Raw genomic sequence first — 22,219 nt, forward strand, 5'->3', positions numbered from 1 at the left:
CGCTGCAGTCATGGACTGTGCGGCTGGTCCCGGCGGAGTTTCGAGTCCTCCCTCGGGCATGGGTGTATGTGTTCGTCCTTAGGATAATTTAGGTTAAGTAGTGTGTAAGTTTAGGGACTGATGACCTAAGCAATTAAGTCCCATAAGATTTCACACACACATCACCAAACGACGCGCGCAAGAGATCTTTCACGTGTCTGGCAATACGGGGTGGAGAGCCATCCTGCATAAACATCGTACGTTCCAGCAGGTGTTTATCAGCCAGGCTGGGGATGATGCGATTCTGTAACATATCGGCGTACCTCTCACCCGTCACGGTAGCAGTTAGAAAATAGGATTTTCGGTACCCCTATTTCTGCAGTTGTGTGCGTTGACAGACCCTCGGAGTGTGAAACGAGCTTCGTCGGTCCACAACACGTAACTGAACCAATCGTCATCTTCCGCCACCTTTTGAAACGCCCACACCACAAATGCCCTCCGCTTCACTAAATCGCCTGGTAACAGTTCATGATGCCGATTGATTTTGTACGGATAGCATCGAAGGATACGCCTCAGTGCCAACCAAACAGTAGTGTATGGAATGCCGGTGCGACGTGCGACTGCACAGGCGAACCCGGTACAGACTCCATTTCTTCCTGAAATGTCTCAGCAGCATTACACCTTGTGCTCGGTTGGCCACTACGGGGTCTATCGTCTAAACAACGCGTGGCTTCGAACATCGAAAGCATTCTCGCCACAGCTGCATTTGTCAACGGACCTTTACCCGTTCGAATCCCCTTCCTATGGCGACAGGATCGTAACGCTGAACTAGCATATTCCCCATTCTGACAATACAGCTTCACTAAAAACGCCTTTTCAGGTAACATCAACATGCTGCGACTGCTGGCGCATCTGATTCTCTTGCTTGCTTCAGCCTGACAGAGACAGATTGGTCTCTGTTGTTCGGTGGAGTCTAAGCTGGTTGGCTATTCCTCCAAGCTGGCGGTGTGTGTGGGTTGTCCTTTCGTTGTGTTTATGTCCTTTCAGTCTGCTGGGACGGCGTTCCTGGCGTGCTTGCAACTTATTGGTCGCGAAGCAGATGTGGCCATCTGGTGGCGTTGAGACGTTGCACACGGTGGCCTAGTGCTCGGAGGAGCGGATTTGTTGACTGCATGGTCTTCTCGTAGAAAAGTCGTGCAGCCTGGCGAAACCTCTCTCTAACAGTTGGAATGTTCGAGACTCGGTGAAGGTCGTCCGACGGGAAGTCCCGAGGGAGGTGCAACGCCAGCCGTAGGATCCGGTTTTGGAGTCGTTGTAGTCTTCCGACATGGCTCGCTGCGGCGTTGCCCCAAACCACAGCGGCGTAGTCGATGAGTGGACGGATTAGAGTCAGATACATCGCAACACCCAGGTCAGGTGGGAGTGCAGTTGATGGATTGAGGAAGGGGTAGAGCTGTGTCATTCTACCCCTGACCTTTTTGACTATATCATCGATGTGATGTCTCCAAGTGAGCCCTCTATCCAGCGTTACACCCAGGTACTTTGCTGTAGTGCCCCAAGGTACGGCGGTTCCCCTAATGGTGATCTGCGGTAGAGCAGCTGGAATATGTTTCTTCGTGATGAGGAGGGCTTGCGTCTTAGCTCCATTGAAGCTGAGGCGCCACCTCCTGGCCCACTGACTAAGTGTGTCAGCTGCTGCTTGCATGCGTCGTTGGAGTAGAGCTGCATTCATGCTCCTTGCGTACATCGCTGTATCATCTGCGTAGAGGGCAAGATGGACCCTGTCCATCCGCGGCATGTCTGCAGTATACAGGATGTAGAGTATGGGGCCGAGGACGGAGCCTTGGGGAACTCCAGCCCTGACCAGACGGCGCGTCGACAAGTCCTCCATGCGGACATGGAAGCTTCTGTCGGCGAGGTAAGATTGTAGGAGGCGGACATGCGGCAGGGGCACACCGAGGTCCAGAAGCTTGAAAAGGAGCCCCTCATGCCATACAGAATCGAACGCCCGTGAGACATCCAGGAAGATGGCCCCGAAAAACTCCCGTCGTTCGATGGCATCAAGGGCCTCTTCGACTAGTCGAAGCAGTTGGTGCGTTGTTGCATGACCAGGGCGAAAACCACATTGTTCGTCCGGCAGTAGACGTTCTTCCTGAATGTGACGTTGTAAGCGTCGGAGATAAAGTCTTTCAAAGACCTTGCTGACTGCTGGTAGTAAGCTGATAGGCCTGTAGCTACTTGGTAAACGAGGGTCCTTCCCAGGCTTCTGGATGGGCACTACCTCCGCATGTTTCCATGCTTGAGGATAGTGTCCAGTGCGGAGAATGTTGTTGAAAAGTCGAGCCAGGTGTTCTATGGCTGCTGGTGGCATCTGTCGCAGCATTTCATTTGTGAGCTGGTCAGGGCCTCCCGCCTTGCGCTTGTTGAGTCGCCGAAGTTCTACGGAGACTTCATCAGCATCCACCTCTTCGATGTGATCGTCGCCCACAGGTGCATTGAGGAATACCGGAAGACGTTGTGCAACCAGTCGAATGTGATCCGGATCCATGGGGTCCATGATGGGCTGGAAATTTCGTTCAAAAACATCAGCGATGGCGTTGGCTTTGTCCGCTGGGCTGCTGGCGATGTTTTGACCGACTTGTAGCGGCGGTATCCTCTGTCGTCGGCGGAGGAAGAACTGCGTGGCTTTCCAAGCAGTACCATCATCAACCCGAAGAGTGGCCAGGCGGTTGGACCATTCCTGATGGCGGTGATTTGCAACGGCAACCTTTATCTCTCTCCTCATCCGGTTTAGTGCCCTCTTCGTTGCTGCGTTTCGTGTCAGCTGCCAGTCACGGAATAGGCGATTTTTGGTGGTTATCGCCTCCATTAGATGTGGTGGCAGTTGCCGTGATCGGTCAGGTGGTTCGGATCGCGGCCGCGGTGTGGCCCGGTGCACCGCCTGTATAGCACAGTCTTGAAGGAATCGGGCATAGCCATCAACTCCAACCTCAGCAGCATCTGGTGCATCTCGGAGGCCCTCAGCGATCAGCTCCTGGTATCGGATCCAGTTGGTGTTCCTGGTCTGGATTCCTCTCCGCGACACTGGCTGAGCATCGACATCGATGTCAAAGATAACTGGAACATGGTCCGAGGATAAGGCGTTGCGAGTGCTGGCAGATATAACATAGGGCACCCCCTTGGCCACCGCAATTTCAAGCACGTCTGGAGGTCCACCATTGTTAGGAAAGTGGGTGGGATCATGAGGTCCGAGGATGATGGCGTTCCACCGCTGTGCGACTCGGAGAAGTTTTCGTCCGTGGTTGTTGGTAAGACGAGAATGCCACTCAGTATGTTTTGCATTAAAATCACCGCCGGCAAAGACCTTTCCAGGTAATGTCAGCAGCGCTTCAACGTCCTGTTGGAGTAACTGCCTGCCAGGTGGACGGTAGACAGCCACAAACGTGATGCGCCCATGTGAGGTGTCAACAGCTACAGCAGTTGCCTCCATCGCTTGTAGTGGCGGAAGCTGAATCTGATGGTGCGCCAGTGAAGTCCGGACGTAGACCGCAGTACCACCGCCATGAGTTGGTCTGTCAGTCCGATAGCACACGTAGTTCGCTGCTCGGACGTGAACTCCAGGCTTGAGAAAAGTCTCCGAGACGAGGCAAATGTCAACGGCTTCATCTCGCAGCAGCTGACGAAATTCGCCATCTTGGGTGCGGATGCCCTGGGCATTCCACACGCATACAGTGACTCCTCGTTGACTACGGGCCATGCTGGGTCTTCAGTGGTCCGGTGGTGATTGCCTGAACGGCTGCACTAACAGCGGCGATGAGTTGCCGCGGGATATCCCTGAGAAGCTCCCGAAGTTCTTGCAGGAGGAGCTTCATTTCTTCCATGCTGGAATCGGCCGCCTGGGAGGGTGCAGATGCAGCGTGTGGGTGTTGAGCTGGGGTTTCCACGACGACAGCCTGGCGTCCCTGTTGGGAGCGGTCGTGTTGTCCCTGGTCTTCACTCTGTTGCTGATCAGGATGCAGTGCTGGTGGTCGCGCTGTGCCTCGTGGACGGCGGGCCTTCTTGTTGTCTGCAGCTGTTGCAACAGTGGCTGGCGCCGTCGCAGGTATGGGGGCCTGCGGAGAGGAGCCAGGGGAAACAGCAGCAGCAAAACTGACTCCAGGTCTGACTGGTGCAGGCCGCTTTATTGAGCCAGGGCGCTGGCCACGGCTCCGTGCTGCAGCCCGTTGGAAGCTGGAACAGCCGCGGTAAGAGGCAACATGTTCTCCCCCACATCCAGCGCATTTGGGCGGTCCATCTGTCCGCTGCCGTGTGCAGTCGCGACTAGCGTGCTCCCCTGCACACTTAACACAGCGTGGGGGTAGCGTGCAGAACCGTGCTACATGCCCAACCATTTGGCAGTTGTAGCACTGAGGTTCTCCCCTCTTCGAGCGGAGTTTTTCTGTAGTGACTGGTGTCGCCGCTATCTTCGTGACCTGCCACAGCCCACGGTTGTGTGGGATATCACAAGTGACCACTAGGACCAGCGGCGTCTCCTTTCTGGTTCGGCGAGACGGTAGGCGGGTTATCGATCTGAGTCCAAATCCATAGCCCATATCCTCCAGTTGCTGCCGGATGTGATCCAGGCTGTAGTTTCGAGGGAGCCCTCGAAAGACGATCTTTAGCGTCTTGTCCGTTGCCGACGGATAAGTGTAGAACGGCTTTTCCTGTTCTCCGAACGCAGCCGTAACCTTTCTGTAGTCATCAGCTGTTTTCAGCGTGACCTTGTACAGGTTGGTGCCAGCAGGCTTGATGACAACGTTGTCTTGGCCAACAAGACGAAGCAGCATCCTGTAGAGGCAATCGTAGTCTTCAGTATGTTGGACCACAATAGGCGGCGGCCTTGGTTCACTCTTCTGAGTAGGTAACTCCACACCCTCAGCGAGCTCATCATAGCTGTTTGTCGTCGGAACCGGCGGTGCAGATGACAGTTGAGCCTTCCTCGCCAGCCGTTTGACGAGTTGAAAACCTTCCTCATCGACGACGACATCCGCCGGTTTTGCCTTCTTTCCCTTAGGAGGGGCTCGAGTAGTTCCTGTGGCGGTGGTCGCCCTCCTTTTCTTCGTCCTGGTGGAGGTGGACGCTTCTTGTCGTGCCGCCGTCTCGTCGTCAGATTCGGGCAGCGGTACTTGCAGTGCAACCGACTCGAAATCCATAGTCGTGTCCAATGACGATGCCTGGGTCGTCTTAGGTGGGGGGCCGGATGGGGCCGCCGGCACAGCAAGCTCTGCCGGACGACGATCCGCCACACCCTTCGCTGTACGGACATCCTCTCGCTCCGACATCTCAGCGCAGACTCACGGTGCGTGATCTGATTCTCTCTCTCACTACAGCTCCTTTTATATACGATTGTCATGCGCAGTCACTGACGTTTTGTTGTCCAGCGACATCTGTCGAACATTTTGTGAACTTTGTTTTTTTCTGGTTCTAATAAAAACCCATGTCATTCCAAGCATGTGTGTCAATTTTTACCTCTCTATCTACATTACTCCGTGGTTTAGTCAGTTTTCAAATTTATACTGACTTTTTGATCACCCGGTGCGTCCTATCACAGAATTCATTCTTCTTGCCAGTGTTTTCTACGTGCTTCTCTCCTTGTCGATTCTGTGGAGAATCTCCTCATGTAGTATGTTACCAGAACGCCTAATTTTCAACATCCTTGTACAGCACCGCATCTCAAAGACCAATTCATCTGTTTTCAGGTGTTTCCACAGTCCGTCATTCACTTTCATACAAAGCCGTGCTCCAAACGCGTAGACTCAGAAATTTCTTCCTCACATTAAGGACGATAATTGACGCTAGCGAGCTTCTTTTAGCCTCTTTGTAGGTGTTACTCTGCTTTTTATGCTCCCTTGCTTCGCCCGCCATAAGTTTAGTTGCAGAATTCCTTCAGTTTGATTATTTCGTGTACCTCAGTTTTGATATTAAGTTTGTCACCAGTCTCGTTTCTCCTACTTTTTATTTCTGTCCGTTCTGTTCTCGGCGTTTAATAATGGAACTCCTCTTGGGCTCATACTCTTGATGTCATTGCTTTTAATTTCAAGAAAGATTGCATTCTTGATTATTCCTTCCGACGACCATTTCTTTTTGGATGTCTTCTCGGTTTTTCTGCTACCATTTCACCTTGGTGCCTCTCCAACTCATTATTCTTAATTACTTCAGATTGATTCCTCCGGACAATTCTCCCGAACTTCAACCTGCTCTTCGTCACAAATCTTAGTCTATATCGACTACTGGTCACGTCTTATAGTCAAATATGTGATTTAGGATTATCTGTCTGACCATGATGAAATCCATCCTCAACTGTAGAGCGTCTCCAATCATTCCTCCAATATGCCTCCCTCCCTTAAAATTTCTAAACAGTGTATTCGACGTTACTAGCTGAGTTTTACTTCAAACCTTAGGTTTTCTCCTCGCTCATTCCCACTACCCACCCCATATTCATTCGTAACTTTATTTTATTTTTCTTCCCCTAAAAATGTCCAAGATTGTGACATTTAAATCCCTATTTACATATTTAATTACACGTTCAATATCCTCGTATACTTTCTGTATCTCTTTATCTTCTGCTTGTTACGTCATCAAGTAAACCTGAGCTGTTGTCGTTGGCGTTGGCGTTGATTTGTTGTCGAGTTTGCTGTGAATAAGCCTATCACTAAACCATTCACAGTGGTCACTCTCTGTTCTACCTTCCTGTTTGTAACGAATCCAATCCCGTTAAAACATTTTATGCTGCTATGACCCTATGACCGTATATGTGACTCAGCATATATCTTTATCTTCTTTCCATATCACTTAACTGAGCCTGAGCCCCACTATATTCACATTGAGCATTTGCATTTCCTTTTTCAGATTCACTAGTTTCCATAACAAGTTCAGACTTCTGACATTCCACTCTACGATTTGTAGAATGTTACTTTTCCATTCGTTTTCCAGTCTCTCTTCACATGATTAACCCCTCTACCATCCAACTCGTAAAAAGTTGCCATTCTGTTCGTCATTCAATTTTTTTTTCTCGTGGTTATCTCCTCCTTAGTATTGCACTCCCAGAGATCAGAATCTGGGACTAAGCCGGAAATTTTTGCCAATGGAGACATCATTATGACACTTTTTCAAATACAGGCCATGTGTCCTGTGGATAAACATTGTGCGTTTTTAATGCAGTGGTTTCAGTTGCCTACATGACACTTGTGGCCCACTTCAATAGTGACAGAGCAGTAGATTAAACAAGGCAGTATTTAACTACACTGTATTATATGCAGTATGCAATCAAAAAAAGAAAGTCAGCTTCAGATCAGTTTATCCAACATACAGGTAACTATGCCGGAAAACAATACAAAGCAGAGTTCACTTTGGCTGGTCAAAGGTCAGATCAGCATCAGTAACGTCAATGAGACAGTATGATGGAAAACAAAGTCTGATTTATTTTGAGATAAAGAACCTGTTGTGGATCCTCAAAACAATGAAAATGCCTTCTGCCATCATCTGTTGAAGCAAGAAAACAGAATGTATATTACCTGCGCAAAATATTCTATTGATTCAAATCGGATAATCTCACATATTTCGTAATGAGACTAACCAGTCAACTCGACTTCACTATGTGACAATAATGTCTTCCACTTCAAATTCTTCCTTAACTATGTGCAAAGTGTAAAACTTTTACTGCGTAAACTATTATGGTACTATTTCTACTCATGTTTGTGTGTAACAGTAAGTTTTCGAAACAAAATAAATCATTAGAAACCTTAAAATATTCCGTAAAATCTTTCTTCTCTTTCTGAGAATGAACATGAACTGGAAAACTGGGAGGGTGACATGGAGACAAATGATGAGCTATAAGACTTAACAGTGCCTCTAGATGAGAAATTCAAATTTCGGAATAACTCTTCGCGTAACAGCGTCACATTTGAGGTCCAATGAGACATATCTGTCTGTCTCATTACTTTAGGATACGAAAATTCTGGGTGAACCAGTGAATACACGTCTTCCACGAAAAACTCTTTGGGGCCAAAACCTACACACTCAGTAGCGGGTATCAAAACATAGAGTAGGCGAAATATGTCACCAAAGATCTAAAAATACAGAAGAAGAAAAAATACCACAAAGGGCGAGGTGTTAACGCTGAAGAAAGTTACTGACACTGACAATAGGTGCACAAAATCACAGTTCGGAACGTTTATTTCATATTTGTATTTTAATGAAGCATTCACGTACAAAAAAGAAAGTCTACCAGCAACACTTAAAAATGCTTGGTTATCTGACAATCTTCAGGGCAGACATTCTCCTGACACTGATTTTTTACATCTCTTAGGCTGATAGTTAGACGTGATGCCAGGCCCCAGGCAGTGGGTGAGCCATGGTTCCAGTGCTCTCCCCCCCCCCTTTCTCCTCCCAGCCCTTCCCTCGAAATGTGTGGGCTTATACTAGATACAATGGAAACTTTCTAGTACCAAAATTCTTTCTTCATAGTACTCATTCTTGGCTATGAAAGGAGTTCCAGGGGTAAATATGTTGATGAAGTACATCAGGGGAAGATCCACAAACTATATCAAGCTTCAACTTCTGTAAAGCGGAGTAGATGGCCAACAGTTTCGTAACACTACTAAAAGTGTGTCTGCGTAAAGATTTCGCTATGGTTGAAAATAGATCACCCAAGGACAGGTTTGAGGTAATTAGCTTTTTCCGTCTCCAGTGTCAGTGTCATATTTAGCAACACAAGAAAAGTTCAGGTGCAATATGGCTGAGTCTGGGCTATTTCGGAAGAAACATAGACTCAGAGTCAGTATTTTCGTTCGAAAATCTGTGCAAAGTAAATAGATGGCTTTCACATAGAAAAAAGTTACTCAATGATTTTTGCAGCGTCACTTGGAGTAGAATATACCTATCAAAGCGAGCGATCTTCAAGCCCCTGTCCAACCATATCAAAGTAAGCACTTCCAACCATATAAAAAAGTGAAGTCACTTAGTGCGGAGTTTTTCATCGATCATCTTATAAGACAGCTTTCCACCCAGTTAGCGACTCGAAGTAAATTTTCAGTTAGTCCGGTATAGCGTGTGTGTGTTTGGTAAGCCAGCACGTTCAAAATTTTTCAACCTTACTTCAACTGTACTGTAAATAGAAACAGGGTCACCATAGCATCTCCAGTCACTAGAATTATTGAGAGTAATGCACTCACTAAAGCACTCCGTCTTCAGGCCACAAGTGGCCCATGGGACCATCCGACCGCCGTGTCATCCTCAACTGAGGATGTGGATAGGACGGGCGTGTGGTCAGCACACCGTTCTCCCAGTCGTTATGATGGTTTTCTTTGACCGCAGCCGCCACTGTTCAGTCGAGTAGCTTCTCAATTGGCATCATGAGGCTGAGTGAACCCCGAAAAAGGTCAACAGTGCATGGCAGTCCGGATGGTCACCCATCCAAGCGCCAGCCATGACCGACAGCCCTTAACTTCGGGGATCTGATGCGAACCGGTGCATCCACTGTGGCAAGGCCGTTGCCATTGAGAGTAAGGCGAACCATTTAATTTCCTATTTCAATTCTTGGAATTGCCTTGCCGTTAAGCACTTCATCTACACTACAAACATTTCTAAGCCAGAAAAATACACTTTAAATGGAAATTAGAAATGGGTAACATGTTGACCAGCGTGACACGCCAAAGAACGCAGTTCAAACATTACAGATGTGTCGGAGATTTTTTTTTTCTAAACACTCGTACACTGCTTCGAATATTTGTCCTTCCTGTATCAACCTGCGGTTATGAGCTAAGTTTTAGCTACCTGCCTTTACGCTCTACGATGAAAGAAGGGGGGCTGAATCGACTGACACCATCTGTCCATTAACCAACATATTAACATGAATCCCGAAGTTATAATTAACATTTTTGCTCGACCCCGTCGACGACTTGGCTTTATTTTGTAATCTCTTGTTAGTTTCCTTGAATTTTTCGAGGTATTTGTTTTTCTACTGCCTACTATGTGAGATGACATTTCAGTAACACAGCTGTAAATTAAATATATATTTATCTAGTACTTTTGGAGAAATCTGAGTTTTTAACTAGTTTATGGATCACTTAAGGCGAATGAAAACAGCAAATCAATTCTTATCCGGCTAGATGGTCTATTAAACAGTTTAATAGAATTTGTATTTATATTATAATATAAATAGTCATACTAGATAAAATTAGCCTTCCGATTTGCACACTCCCCCCTCCTGAAGAATAAGTCTGTGTGGGGGCCTGAGTGACGCATTGTGTGCTCGAAATGTATTATTCGATTAACATGAGCGCTCTCAACATTTTACTACTTTTGCGGGGCGCGTTGTGAAAGTGGATGTAATTTCTCAAGCACGCTCTGAATGCAATTGGAGGCTGTCTGGAAAGAAGAGGTTTTGACTTCAATAACGCACTGACTAAGCCCGTAGAAGAGTAAATGTCTCACTGTTAGGAAACGCGGCAGTAAGATTTCTTCAAGAAGTTCGGTGAACAGACTACTATGAAAATACACACACAACGCATTGTTGGTAAAAACAGAGGAACGCTGGGAGGCTTACGAGTAGAGAATAATGAAGCTCTATGAATTGCGTAAGAAGGAAGGTAGGTTAGAGGTTAATGCCAGATCGACAGTGATTTTACGAGAAACGGAGCATTAATTATGATCAGTTCGAAAAGAATGTTTAAACTACAATTTCAGCAGTCATTTGTAATTAGTTAGGGACACTATGAAAATTGATAATGGGAAAGTGAACCGCTGCTCTTCCGAATGCAAGTCTAGCCCTCTAACCATATTGCCATCTCGTTCACTCTATATCTTACACCTGTTGAGACAAAACACTGTTCTGACAGAGAAATTGGACATTGTAATACCAGAAAAAGTCTCGTCCTCTAGGGTGCCGTCTTAATTTGTAAATCTCTCGACTGCAGAACACACCGAGCGAGGTGGCGCAGTGGTTAGCACACTGGACTCGCATTCGGGAGGACGACGGTTCAATCCCGTCTCCGGCCATCCTGATTTAGGTTTTCCGTGATTTCCCTAAATCGTTTCAGGCAAATGCCGGGATGGTCCCTTTGAAAGGGCACGGCCGATTTCCTTCCCAATCCTTCCCTAACCCGAGCTTGCGCTCCGTCTCTAATGACCTCGTTGTCGACGGGACGTTAAACACTAACCACCACCACCACTGCAGAACATTAATCTGGGATCAAGAACTGTGGGTGCAGATTACAATTAAAAGTGTAGGTATTTAGCTGTTAACTACCAAAAACTTCTACTGCTCTCGCAATTGGAGTCGGCGGTGAGCACTGTCTTTTGTAATCAATTCGTACATACTTGAGGCACCAAGAAGAACTGCATTGTTTTAACATTTTTGCATAATGATGACAGCTTCAAGATTGTAGCAGTGCATTCAGTAGGCATACTTAGAAACAAAAGCTGTGTGTTTCACATAGTTAGGACTTGTGCAATACCGAGTGGGTTCCACGTTCTGCCAGCTTCTAGCAGAATGAGCAGCTGCTGGTTTTAATGCAGAAGCAAAACAGACAGCTGAGTCGGGTAGTGGTCTTGGTTCGAAAGTGGAGATTGCATCAGACTAGCTATGATTGGCAGTAGCTTCAGAATATTAAAAAATATCTCAGTAAAACAGCGTCACTTTGCATAATTACAGTGAAAATAGAATTAGAAGTGCGAGGTACTGTATATATAGTAACACAGTAACGGTTATCCACTACAACAGCGTAAGGCGCAACAGAGCTATGAACAGAATCAAACTACGAACATCAGCGATTTCTCAATTTAAAATGCAACAAAACAATTATGTCACTACCTAAAGAAGAAAGGAAAGAGTGCCAAATTCTGGAACGGTGTAAATGAGTGGGTTTCCCGAAGTGCGTTTCACTTGCAATTATCATATTCTCTTCTTTAAACGCGGTATACTCACCCATCACATAAAAATACATCTTCATATATTAAAAACTATAATACAATAAGAAGGCAAATGTAAAGAGACGTGTGAGTCGACATGGGTGGTGTATTACGTTATACAGTGAACATGAAGACTGGAATTCAGTTTGTGATCTTTGCTTTTGATAATATCTTACGTTTTACTCGTATGTTTACTCCTAGTTAGCAGCATGGAGTGGCCGCACGGTTTAAGGCACCATGTCACGGATTGCGCGTCCGCTCCCGCCGGAGGTTCGAGTCCTCCCTCGGACATAGTTGTGTGTGTTGTTCTTAGCGTAAATTAGATTGTGTGTAAGTCTAGCGACCGATGACCTCAGCAGTTTGGTCCCTTAGGAATCCACACACATTTGAACTTTTTTTTAACTCCCAGTTAATGTAAAGTGCCAACCACCTTGCCGCAGTGGTGACACCGGTTCCCATCAGGTCACCGAATTTAAGCGCTATCGGGCTGGGTTAGCTCTTGGATGGGTGACCAACCGGTATGTCGGGCGGTGTTGGCAAGCGGGGTGCACTAAGCCCTTGTGAGGCAAACTGAGGAGCTACTTGACTGAGAAGCAGCGGCTCCGGTGACCACTTGCCCCTCCACATTCACATCCAGAGACGCATGTGGGCTGAGAATGGCATGGTGGCCGGTCAGTACGGATGTACTTTCTCTGCATGAGATTTAGTTAATGTAAAGTAGGCTATTTGATGTCACTGGCGACAACTACGCAGTCTCCTCCCACGAATTGAATTTTCTCTTACATCCCCTTCCGAAAAGAACTTTCCCAAATAGAGATTTGACTCTCCAGTTAGCGACTGTACTATTTCTGTTCCAGTGACATGGCTGTTTTATTTATTTACCGTAAACTTGCGGTACCCGTCTTTCCGATATCGCACAATTCTCGAGCAGATACATATTTCTGCTTTATTTCGTCTGGTATTGTGTGACGAAAGCTTTCACCGCGTCCTTCAGTCTCGGGAACAGCCAGGTCGGGTGACGTCTTCCATGTAGCTCTTGGTATAATATGCAGATTCACTTTAAAGTTGAAATATTGCTGTGGTGTCACCGCCAGACACCACACTTGCTAGGTGGTAGCCTTTAAATCGGCCGCGGTCCGGTAGTATACGTCGGACCCGCGTGTCGCCACTATCAGTGATTGCAGACCGAGCGCCGCCACACGGCAGGTCTAGAGAGACTTCCTAGCACTCGCCCCAGTTGTACAGCCGAGTTTGCTAGCTTTGGTTCACTGACTTCTACGCTCTCATTTGCCGAGACGATAGTTAGCATAGCCTTCAGCTACGTTATTTGCTACGACCTAGCAAGGCGCCAGTATCCGTACTATTGATATTGTGAATCATGTACCATAAAGAGCGACGTTCTCCATTAATGGATTAAAGTTAAGTATTCCACCAGCAACGTCCGTTTTTCTCAATTCTAATTCCCTTGTCATGTTCCAGACCTCACACCAGCCTGCGTCAGCTATAACGCGTGCATTTCGGCCTCCTTTAGTTATACGGGTTGGCTCTCCTGCCAACTACAACAATTGCTACTTACAAATATCTTTTGATAATCACTAGAACAATGTGCGGTCAGTTTACCACACATTCATTTATCTGTAGGTTTTGTTAAACTCATCCGAGGCCAGATTCCTTGCTCCAACAAGAACCATATCTCTGCGTGATATTAAGCTTTTTGCTGACACTTTCTGAGGTACATCTGAGCCAAAACAGTCCGTTCATTTTCCAGCGTGCAGATTTGCTGAGCTCTTAAGTGGAGTCTAACTGCAGAGCTGAAGTGGTCACACTCACCCTTGGTGGCATCTTGGCCGCCGACGATGCGGCCCCGGAAGCGGCCGAACCCCCGGTGGATTCCGCTGTGCGGAATGCGGCGAATAGGCAGCTCGGCCGCTGAAAGGAAAAGAAAATGGAGGTGTGAGTGAGGGGGTCGTGTACAGCTACTTGTATGTTGGTACTGGAAACAGCATAAGATGTTATAATAAACTAAGTAGCTGATGCGTTTTTATAGTCATTGACTGTATGCGGTCTAGCCGCAGGTGATGGACAGCAATGCCCTAAACTGATCAGGCAGTATAGTTTGAATAAATAAAAGACAACTAATACAAGTAACTCGTGTCGATACTAATGAGTTAATAGCCATAATACACGTTCGGTTGACTATATCGTCAATTTATTCATGATTTAATATATTTCCTGCATTTCCAAAGTAACTTAACAATCCTCGTTTACGTTCAAATTGTTCCCTCGACCTATCACACCGACAGCTACTATCTTACATTATAATAAAACATAATATCATTAGTGCGTGAATTGCGGGTCTTTACGTGGTTGTCACATGTAGTGCCGTCTGGATACCACACTACCTTTGACTATATTAAACAGCCGCTATATCATGCGTGCGACATTCAGGCTCCCTAGTGTGCAAAAGCATGTATAGTTCTTCTGAGACCTACACTACGTGATCAAAATATTCCGAAACCTGGCTAAAAATGACTTACAAGTTCGTGGCGCCCTCTATCGGTGATGCTGAATTTAGTGTGGTGTTGGCCCATCCTTAGCCTTGATTTCAGCTTCCGTTCTCGCGGGCATAGCTTCAATCAGATGCTGGAAGGTTTCTTGGGGAATGGCAGCCCATTCTTCACGGAGTGCTGCACTGAGGAGAATGTCGGTTGATGAGGCCTGGCACGAAGTCGCCGTTCCAAAACATCCCAAAGGTGTTCAATAGGATTCAGGTCAGGACTCTGTGCACGCCAGTCCATTACAGGGATGTTATTGTCGTGTAACCACTCAGTCACAGGCCGCGCATTTATGAACAGGTGCTCGATTGTGTTGAAAGATGCAATCGTCATCTCCGAATTGCTCTTCAACAGTGGGAAGCAAGAAGGTGCTTGAAACATTAATACTGGACTGTGCTGTGATAGTGCTACGCAAAACAACAAGCGGTGCAAGCCCCCTCCATGAAAAACACGACCACAGCATAACATCATCGCCTCCGAATTTTACTGTTGGCACTACAAACGCTGACAGATGTTCACCGGGCATTCGCCATACCCATACCCAGCCACCTGATCGCCACATTGTGTACCGTGATTCGTCACTCCACACAACGTCCTTCCACTATTCAATCGTCCAATGTTTACGTTCCTTGCCGGCCGGGGTGGCCGAGCGGTTCTAGGCGCTACAGTCGCAGGTGCGAATCCGGCCTCGGGCATGGATGTGTGCGACGTCTTTAGGTTAGTTAGGTTTAAGTAGTTCTAAGTTCTAGGGGACTGATGACCTCAGCAGTTAAGTCCCATAGTGCTCAAAGCCATCTAAACCATTTTTACGCTCCTTAACACCAAGCGAGGCGTCGTTTGGCATTTACCGGCGTGATGCGAGGCTTATGAGCAGCCGCTCGACCATGGAATCCAAGTTTTCTCACTTCCCGCCTAACTGTCATAGTACTTGCAGTGGATCGTGATGCAGTTTAGAATTCCTGTGTGATGGTCTGGATAGATGTCTGCCTATGAAACATAACGATCCTCTTCAACTGTCGGCAGTCTCTGTTAGTCAGCAGACGAGGTCGGCCTGTATGCTTTTGTGCTGTGCGTGTCCCTTCACGTTTCCACTTCACTGTCACACCGGAAACAGTTGACCTAGGGATGTTTAGGAGTGTGGAAATCTGGCGTACAGACGTATAACGTTCGAAGTCCGTGAGTTCCGTGGAGTGCCCCATTCTACTCTCTCATGTCTAATGACTACTGAAGTCGCTGATATGGAGTACCTGGCTGAAGGTCGCAGCACAGTGCATCTAATATGAAAAATGTATGTTTTGGGGGTGTCAGAATACTTTTGATCACATAGTGTAGCTAGATGTACACATCTATAGTGAATGAATATCATTCCGTGACATGTTTTTGGAAGAAAGAATAATTCATTTACTAAAAGATACACACTGTCCAGGATGAATGACAGCGTAGTAATTAAACCCAAATGACGATTGGGGTAAAAGTCCTTACAGACAAGGTGAACTGTTCCAGTACAAGTGGGAGGGTTATTGAAAGTAAATATTATTCTAAGTTAGTGCAGGACAGAAGGTACGTAGCTGTACAGTTCCCAGCAGCAACTGTAGGAGGCGCCACACAATCAAACGTAGCTAAAGTTACGAGTGAGGCACGCGACACCCGCCATGCTCCCACCCCAACGTTTCCACTACCCCTTCCGTTGCAACTTAATTATCTGTATTCGACAGTGTCATCTCCTACAGAATTCGGAAAACTAACAGGTAACACACTAGTCATTGTTTGAAAGATCCTGAGACTGTAGCTGCATCCTGTTTCCTAAGAGTCTGCACAGCTACATATGATCATTTGTAATTACGCTGCAGTGCATAACTGGGTACTATCAGCTATATCCTGACTTGTTTGCCTTGATCCTTTTATAATTTCATTAGCGAACCCGGCAGTGCTTCGTAATTACTAAATATGTATGGGACTCGGATATACGTCCTGATGTCCGTCTGCCTCCTCTCTCTCTTCTTCCTCCTCTCTCTGTCAATCTCCTTTTTCTCCCCATTATCTCTCTCCGCCATCATTGGCTGTAAGCTCATAACCAACTTGAAATTTCATGAGCATACTACGCAGATGCTCTTAAAATCTTAATGTTTATACAAGACTTCACTATGGGCTTCTGCTGACGACATCGTGGGCTGAAAAGTCATCCCCAAACTAAGGTGGCACATTAAGCAGTACCAAACCACAAAACAACACCAGAAACGAAGGAAGTTATGTGAATTTTTCTGTGAATTGACTGGCCTGAGTAGATACAGCAGCACGACCATTGGTACCTACATACTAATATTTAAAGATACATAGCAAATAAATTATATTTTAAATTGAACTAGTCAAGGCACGTAGTGATGATAAAACAGAAAAATACTCAATGATATAACTGCACAAATAATTAATCGAAATTATGTAACGAATTGTGAAATTGAAAATTATTCTATCTTGGTTACTTTAGTTAACCTAGGGATCATTCTAAAAGTTACTTCCCGGTTTTTTTTTTTTTTTTTTTTTTTTGGTCAGGAATGAAAGATACGGAAAACAAAATACATGTGCAACACCACGAATGCCATTGCGCAAAACAAACCACATGTGACACTAATTACGGTCGCAGGTTCGAATCCTGCCTCGGGCATGGATGTGTGTGATGTCGTTAGGTTAGTCAGGTTTAAGTAGTTCTAAGTCCTAGGAGACTGATGACCACAGAAGTTAAGTCCCATAGTGCTCAGAGCCATTTCAACTATTTTTGACACTAATTATCTTTTTAAAAATTTGTTATTATTTCTTATGTATTAGTTACAGGCGGATTCTCAGTGCCGAATACAGTTGAATGGGACGGAAATGTGCCGACGGCGACTTACGAGTTGCACTGCACGTGAAAACGCGTTTGGGCTGTCGTATGAGTACTCGGGCGGGTGGGATGGAGGGAGAGGAGGGGGGGAGCAGACGAAATACTTGGTTCAAATGGCTCTGAGTACTATGGGACTTAACATCTGAGTTTATCAGTCCCCTAGAACTATGAACTACTTAAACCTAACTAACCTAAGGACACCACACACTTCCATGCCCGAGGCAGGATTCGAACCTGCGACCGTAGCGGTCACGCGCTTCCAGACTGAAGCGCCTAGAACTGCACGGCCACACCGGCCGGCCCGAAATACTTGGCAACAAAGCATTCATACACGGGACGTGAGTATACATCTCATCTGATCAGCCTGTCAGCCAGAAACATCGCTAGAACTCTTCCGAAAAGAACCGGGACTATCAGTTCTTAGAATAAATAGTATTCTTGCCCCTCCTTGTCTTACCAGTCCACGTGTAGCTGCGAGCGAAGTAAAAAATTTCCTGTGCGTTGTTGTTATTTTAGCATGTGCATTAGTGAATTTTGATACTCTTTGCCTTGCTCTCTGAACATTTCATTTGACACAAAGTAAGTTCTAGAAAAATTAGACATCAAGAGGTTATTAATATAAAAAGTCATCAATGTAATAGAAAATTTTACTCTCAACAGTACAGCAAGCATGAATGGCTGCGTGATTGTGGTTTTAAAACTATCTAACTTTGTTTTCCATGTTTATTATCTGGAGAAGAACTTTCCTGGATAAACACAGCCATGATAAAATTAGGAAACTCGAAATTTCTTCCGTCCATGTGAATAAATCCACTTGGACAGCGGGTACGGAAGGTTCGTGGAATTACGCTACCAAGTTGTTATCAACAGGTACATGCTAAACATAATTACTAACTTTTTATTAAAAATGAAATTCCTCTAGCTCTGCTTAAGATTTTATATTTACTTCGCTACTAGTTTCGGATCTGAAAATTCGGTGTATTTGCCACTACTTTGATAACCTGGTAATTTTTTGTAAAAGTTTCGATGAACATCTTGAGTACTTTAGAGAAATTCTATTGCGTCTTCGCAATGTTGGAATCTGTGTTAAGCCATGAAAAGTGTGGTTTGTGCAACCCGAATTTTATTTTTGTGGCACATAATCTACGCCCAAGGTACAGAGTAGACCAGAGCCGCACTAGAGCTATTCAGTTGTTCCACCTCCAAAAAACATGAGGGACATAGCTCATTTTACTGGCATTACCAAGCTTGCTCAGGTCACGGCACCCCTACATGGCCTCAGGAAAAGGGGAAGGAAATCTGAGTGGGAAGCGTCCCATGAAGCAGCGTTTGGGGCCCCTCAGGCGGCTTTGGCAACTGCACCGGTGTTTGTCACGTTCGACTTCAATGAGGAGTTTATGTTCCACACCGTTGCATCGATAGGTGGTGTTGCAGCGATACCTTTACAGGACGGCGATGGGAAGCAGCTGCCTATTACTTAATTTCGCACGCCATTTTCTCGCTTACAGCCAAATATTCTGGATACGGGCAAGACACTCGCGGAGTTGTTCAGAGTTGAGAAGCTTAAAATTGTCTTGAGCTCCGTCCATTCTTATTAGAAAGCAATAACCAGACCCTTAACTAGGTAGTAGTAAGACCGAGGCGTAACAGATGTATGACGAGGGGATCATGAGTATTTCTGCATTTCAGTACAAGTTTAAGTAGAGTATACTGTCGCATATGGCCTAAGTAGTGTGACCGGGGAGGTACAAGATCACCTCTTGGACAAAGGGGTCTGTGAACCCAATAAATGTGATGCCTCAGACCATATAGTTCGCCCAGTTTTAAGTGGATGTCCTCCGCTTTATAAACATGTTGCAGAACAACAGGATTCGCCGGCCGCGGTGGTCTCGCGGTTCTAGGCGCGCAGTCCGGAACCGTGCGACTGCTACGGTCGCAGATTCGAATCCTGCCTCGGGCATGGATGTGTGTGATGTCCTTAGGTTAGTTAGGTTTAAGTAGTTCTAAGTTCTAGGGGACTGATGACCACAGCAGTTGAGTCCCATAGTGCTCAGAGCCATTTGAACCATTTTGAACAACAGGATTCTGACCTGGAGCTAAGTGAAATGGCTCTGAGCACTATGGGACTTAACATTTGAGGTCATCAGCCCCCCTAGAACTTAGAACTACTTAAACCTAACTAACCTAAGACATCACACATGTCTGTGCCCGAGGCAGGATTCGAACCTGTGACCGTAGCGGTTGCGCGTTTCCAGACTGAAGAGCCTAGAACCTCTCGGGGAGATAAGTGAGCTGAATGAGACAATCAGGAAAGGGGGAAACGGTTAGACCGTATTTTATGAAGGGGAACACCCTGTGTTGCGCCTCAGGGGGAAGTAAAATAGGTTTACTAAAATATATGATACCATGTAGGTGGTTATCAGCGGGACCAAGATGAAGATTAGGGAGCACTTAATCTAGGTCATGGACGAGCAGATAAGCGACTCTGAATCGACCTGTAAGACGTGTTCATTTAGTAGGCTATCACTGAATAATCGCCAAGAGTTCCTGGCATCAGAGTGGATGTATGTTGATCGTGTGAGACTTTTCCCAAGTTCGAGAGAGAGAGAGAGAGAGAGAGAGAGAGAGAGAGAGAGAGAGAGAGAGAGAGAGAGAGAGGGAGGGAGGGAGGGAGGGAACTGGTACACTCATGTGTGGACGCATTTAGACATTTTTGTTGGTTGACTCTGTTGACTCTGAAGTATGGTACTATTTCCCAGGTTACGAAAGGCCTTCACTCTATATCTGGAACATTTGCCCCATGTACACTGTTGGTTACTGATCACTCTCCGAAGCTCGACTCTGCAGCTTTCCACAAAGTCTCTTTTGAAACTGGTAGCAGGCACTCCACAACAGCTGTTTACTTCCCCAATCCATAGCTTGCAGAGCGAGTGATCCGGAATTTGCATGTAGCCTTTATCGGTTTCCATCATAAACATCGTGCCCGTCGGGATAGCTCATTACCTTTGTTGAAGTATGTGTTCAATACAGCCACGCATGAAGCACATAACAAACACCGGCTGCCCTTATGTTCGGTTTTAGGCCAAACTTTCACTTGTCCAATCTACATGCGTTCGACAATCGTCTCCTGAGACAGCTGATGCTGCGCACGTTGGAGCTGAATGAAGACGTGCGAGGAGTAACCTAAAGCTCGCCCATGAGAAGCTAGAGAGCCACTTATAATGCTGAGAGGCGGCAATCTCGTTAAGGTCTGGTGACAGTGTCTGGATTAAGAATTTCACAGCAGTGAGCCGTGAGGAAGATAACGCGATGGGGAAACTCTTGCCTATATTTGTGAGCTCAGCTCAAATCCTTCGCTCCATGACGCTGGCCGCTTTCATCGTCAAAATCTTCAGACCAGGCGAATTTTTAGGGTTCAAATTTCTCAAACAAAGCTCTTTCAAGAGCCTGGCGCTTCACAGTATCATAAAGTTACGTGGTATTGCACTGAAGGTGGTATACTCTGAAAACTGAAATGTTTGTTATTTCACTAGTGAGGAGAACCACTTTCGTATTTTACATGTAACTCGTATGCTTCATTATAAATTAATTGTGAAAGACTCCTTGAGAAACCGGGGAGGTGGTCGCTATATCGGACAGCAACGACATTCAATCTGGAAGCATTGTACTGTGTTAGTCTGGTGTATTTGATACGTGGTACCACCATGCTATAACCCTGTGGCTGATGAGTATACATGCAAGTTTCAATTTTTTCCTCTCCTCCCGGACCTTAATGTCTGAGATGGGGGGAGGGTGTGATGTTCAGTTCTGTCGCGTTCACGAGCCAATCTGAATATCCACACAACGGATCCAGTGTGGCTAGCGTGAGTTGTCCGAGTAGTGTCGACTTGGGCCGCAGTTGCTGATATAGGGCCCCTTGGCTGCAACTGCGGTGCTGCGTACCGGGTCGATATCACATCATGCCTAGCGATCAACTGCTAAGACCGGAGAGACACCCTGCACTGGATGAGCAAGTGTGTCGACCCAGCGACAAGTCTTCTAGTCAGCATATGATTTCGACCCATGGTCCAATCTATTTTGTTCAATGTACGTAGGGTATCCGGATCTCCAGAAAGTATATCGCGTCGAGTTGCACTGGGTTACAGACACTGTTGGCTAATCAAGGAAGGTGAATGTGTTTTGCAAACCCTTGCTCTTCATTATTAATTGACATAAAGAAACGTTATCTTGTGTGCCTTATTTCGTGGCCATGACTGGTTTTTTGAATGATTATCAGTGACCGTTATGTGATTCTTTTGATTACTGTTTAGTTTACTGAGCTCTCTCACTCAAACTATTGTTGGGCAGGTTTGTAGTTTATTTGGTGCAGTTGCTAGCTCTAAATGCAAACTGTATCGTAGTATTTGTTAACGCTAATTTTTTAGAGGAATGTAGTTGTTAGAATACTATTTTTTCTTTTTTTTTGCAATTTGACCTCCTTAAAGAAAAACTGTAAAGTTGTTGGCCACACATAAGTGGTGTTATCTTATATTTGTTAAGAAAATGATTATGAACATCATGGTTATCATACATCTCGATAGTAAAATTGTAATTGGAGGTTGCCCTATTGTTGGGTTTTAGTTTCAGATGTATGTTTTGTGCTACATAAAAACAAAATTTTGTTGTTTTTGGGTTGTTGCTGCGCACAAATCTCGAACCCGAAACCACTACTGCCACAATTACTGAAATCTTTGGAATTATAGGAAACAAAGTTTGTGCTAGTTTCAAAATCTATGAAACATGTGACTTACCATCAGATTTAGAGAAATCATATTACCGAAGCATCTTTACTGTTCAGGGGAAAAAGATAACATGACCG

At 45.8% G+C, this 22,219-nt stretch overlaps 1 protein-coding gene across 1 annotated transcript in view; it reads right to left on the bottom strand.

The window, feature by feature from the left end:
* LOC126285092 (trypsin-1-like) overlaps positions 1-22,219 on the bottom strand; it is a 69,107-nt gene that overhangs the window by 39,186 nt on the left and 7,702 nt on the right. The window contains exon 2 of the mRNA XM_049984419.1: positions 13,759-13,857. Within this exon, the coding sequence (XP_049840376.1) occupies positions 13,759-13,857 (99 nt within the window). The remainder of the gene's footprint in view (positions 1-13,758; positions 13,858-22,219) is intronic.

The sequence above is a fragment of the Schistocerca gregaria genome, chromosome 1 (genome assembly GCF_023897955.1).
Source record: "Schistocerca gregaria isolate iqSchGreg1 chromosome 1, iqSchGreg1.2, whole genome shotgun sequence".
NCBI classification, from domain to species: Eukaryota; Metazoa; Arthropoda; class Insecta; order Orthoptera; family Acrididae; genus Schistocerca; species Schistocerca gregaria.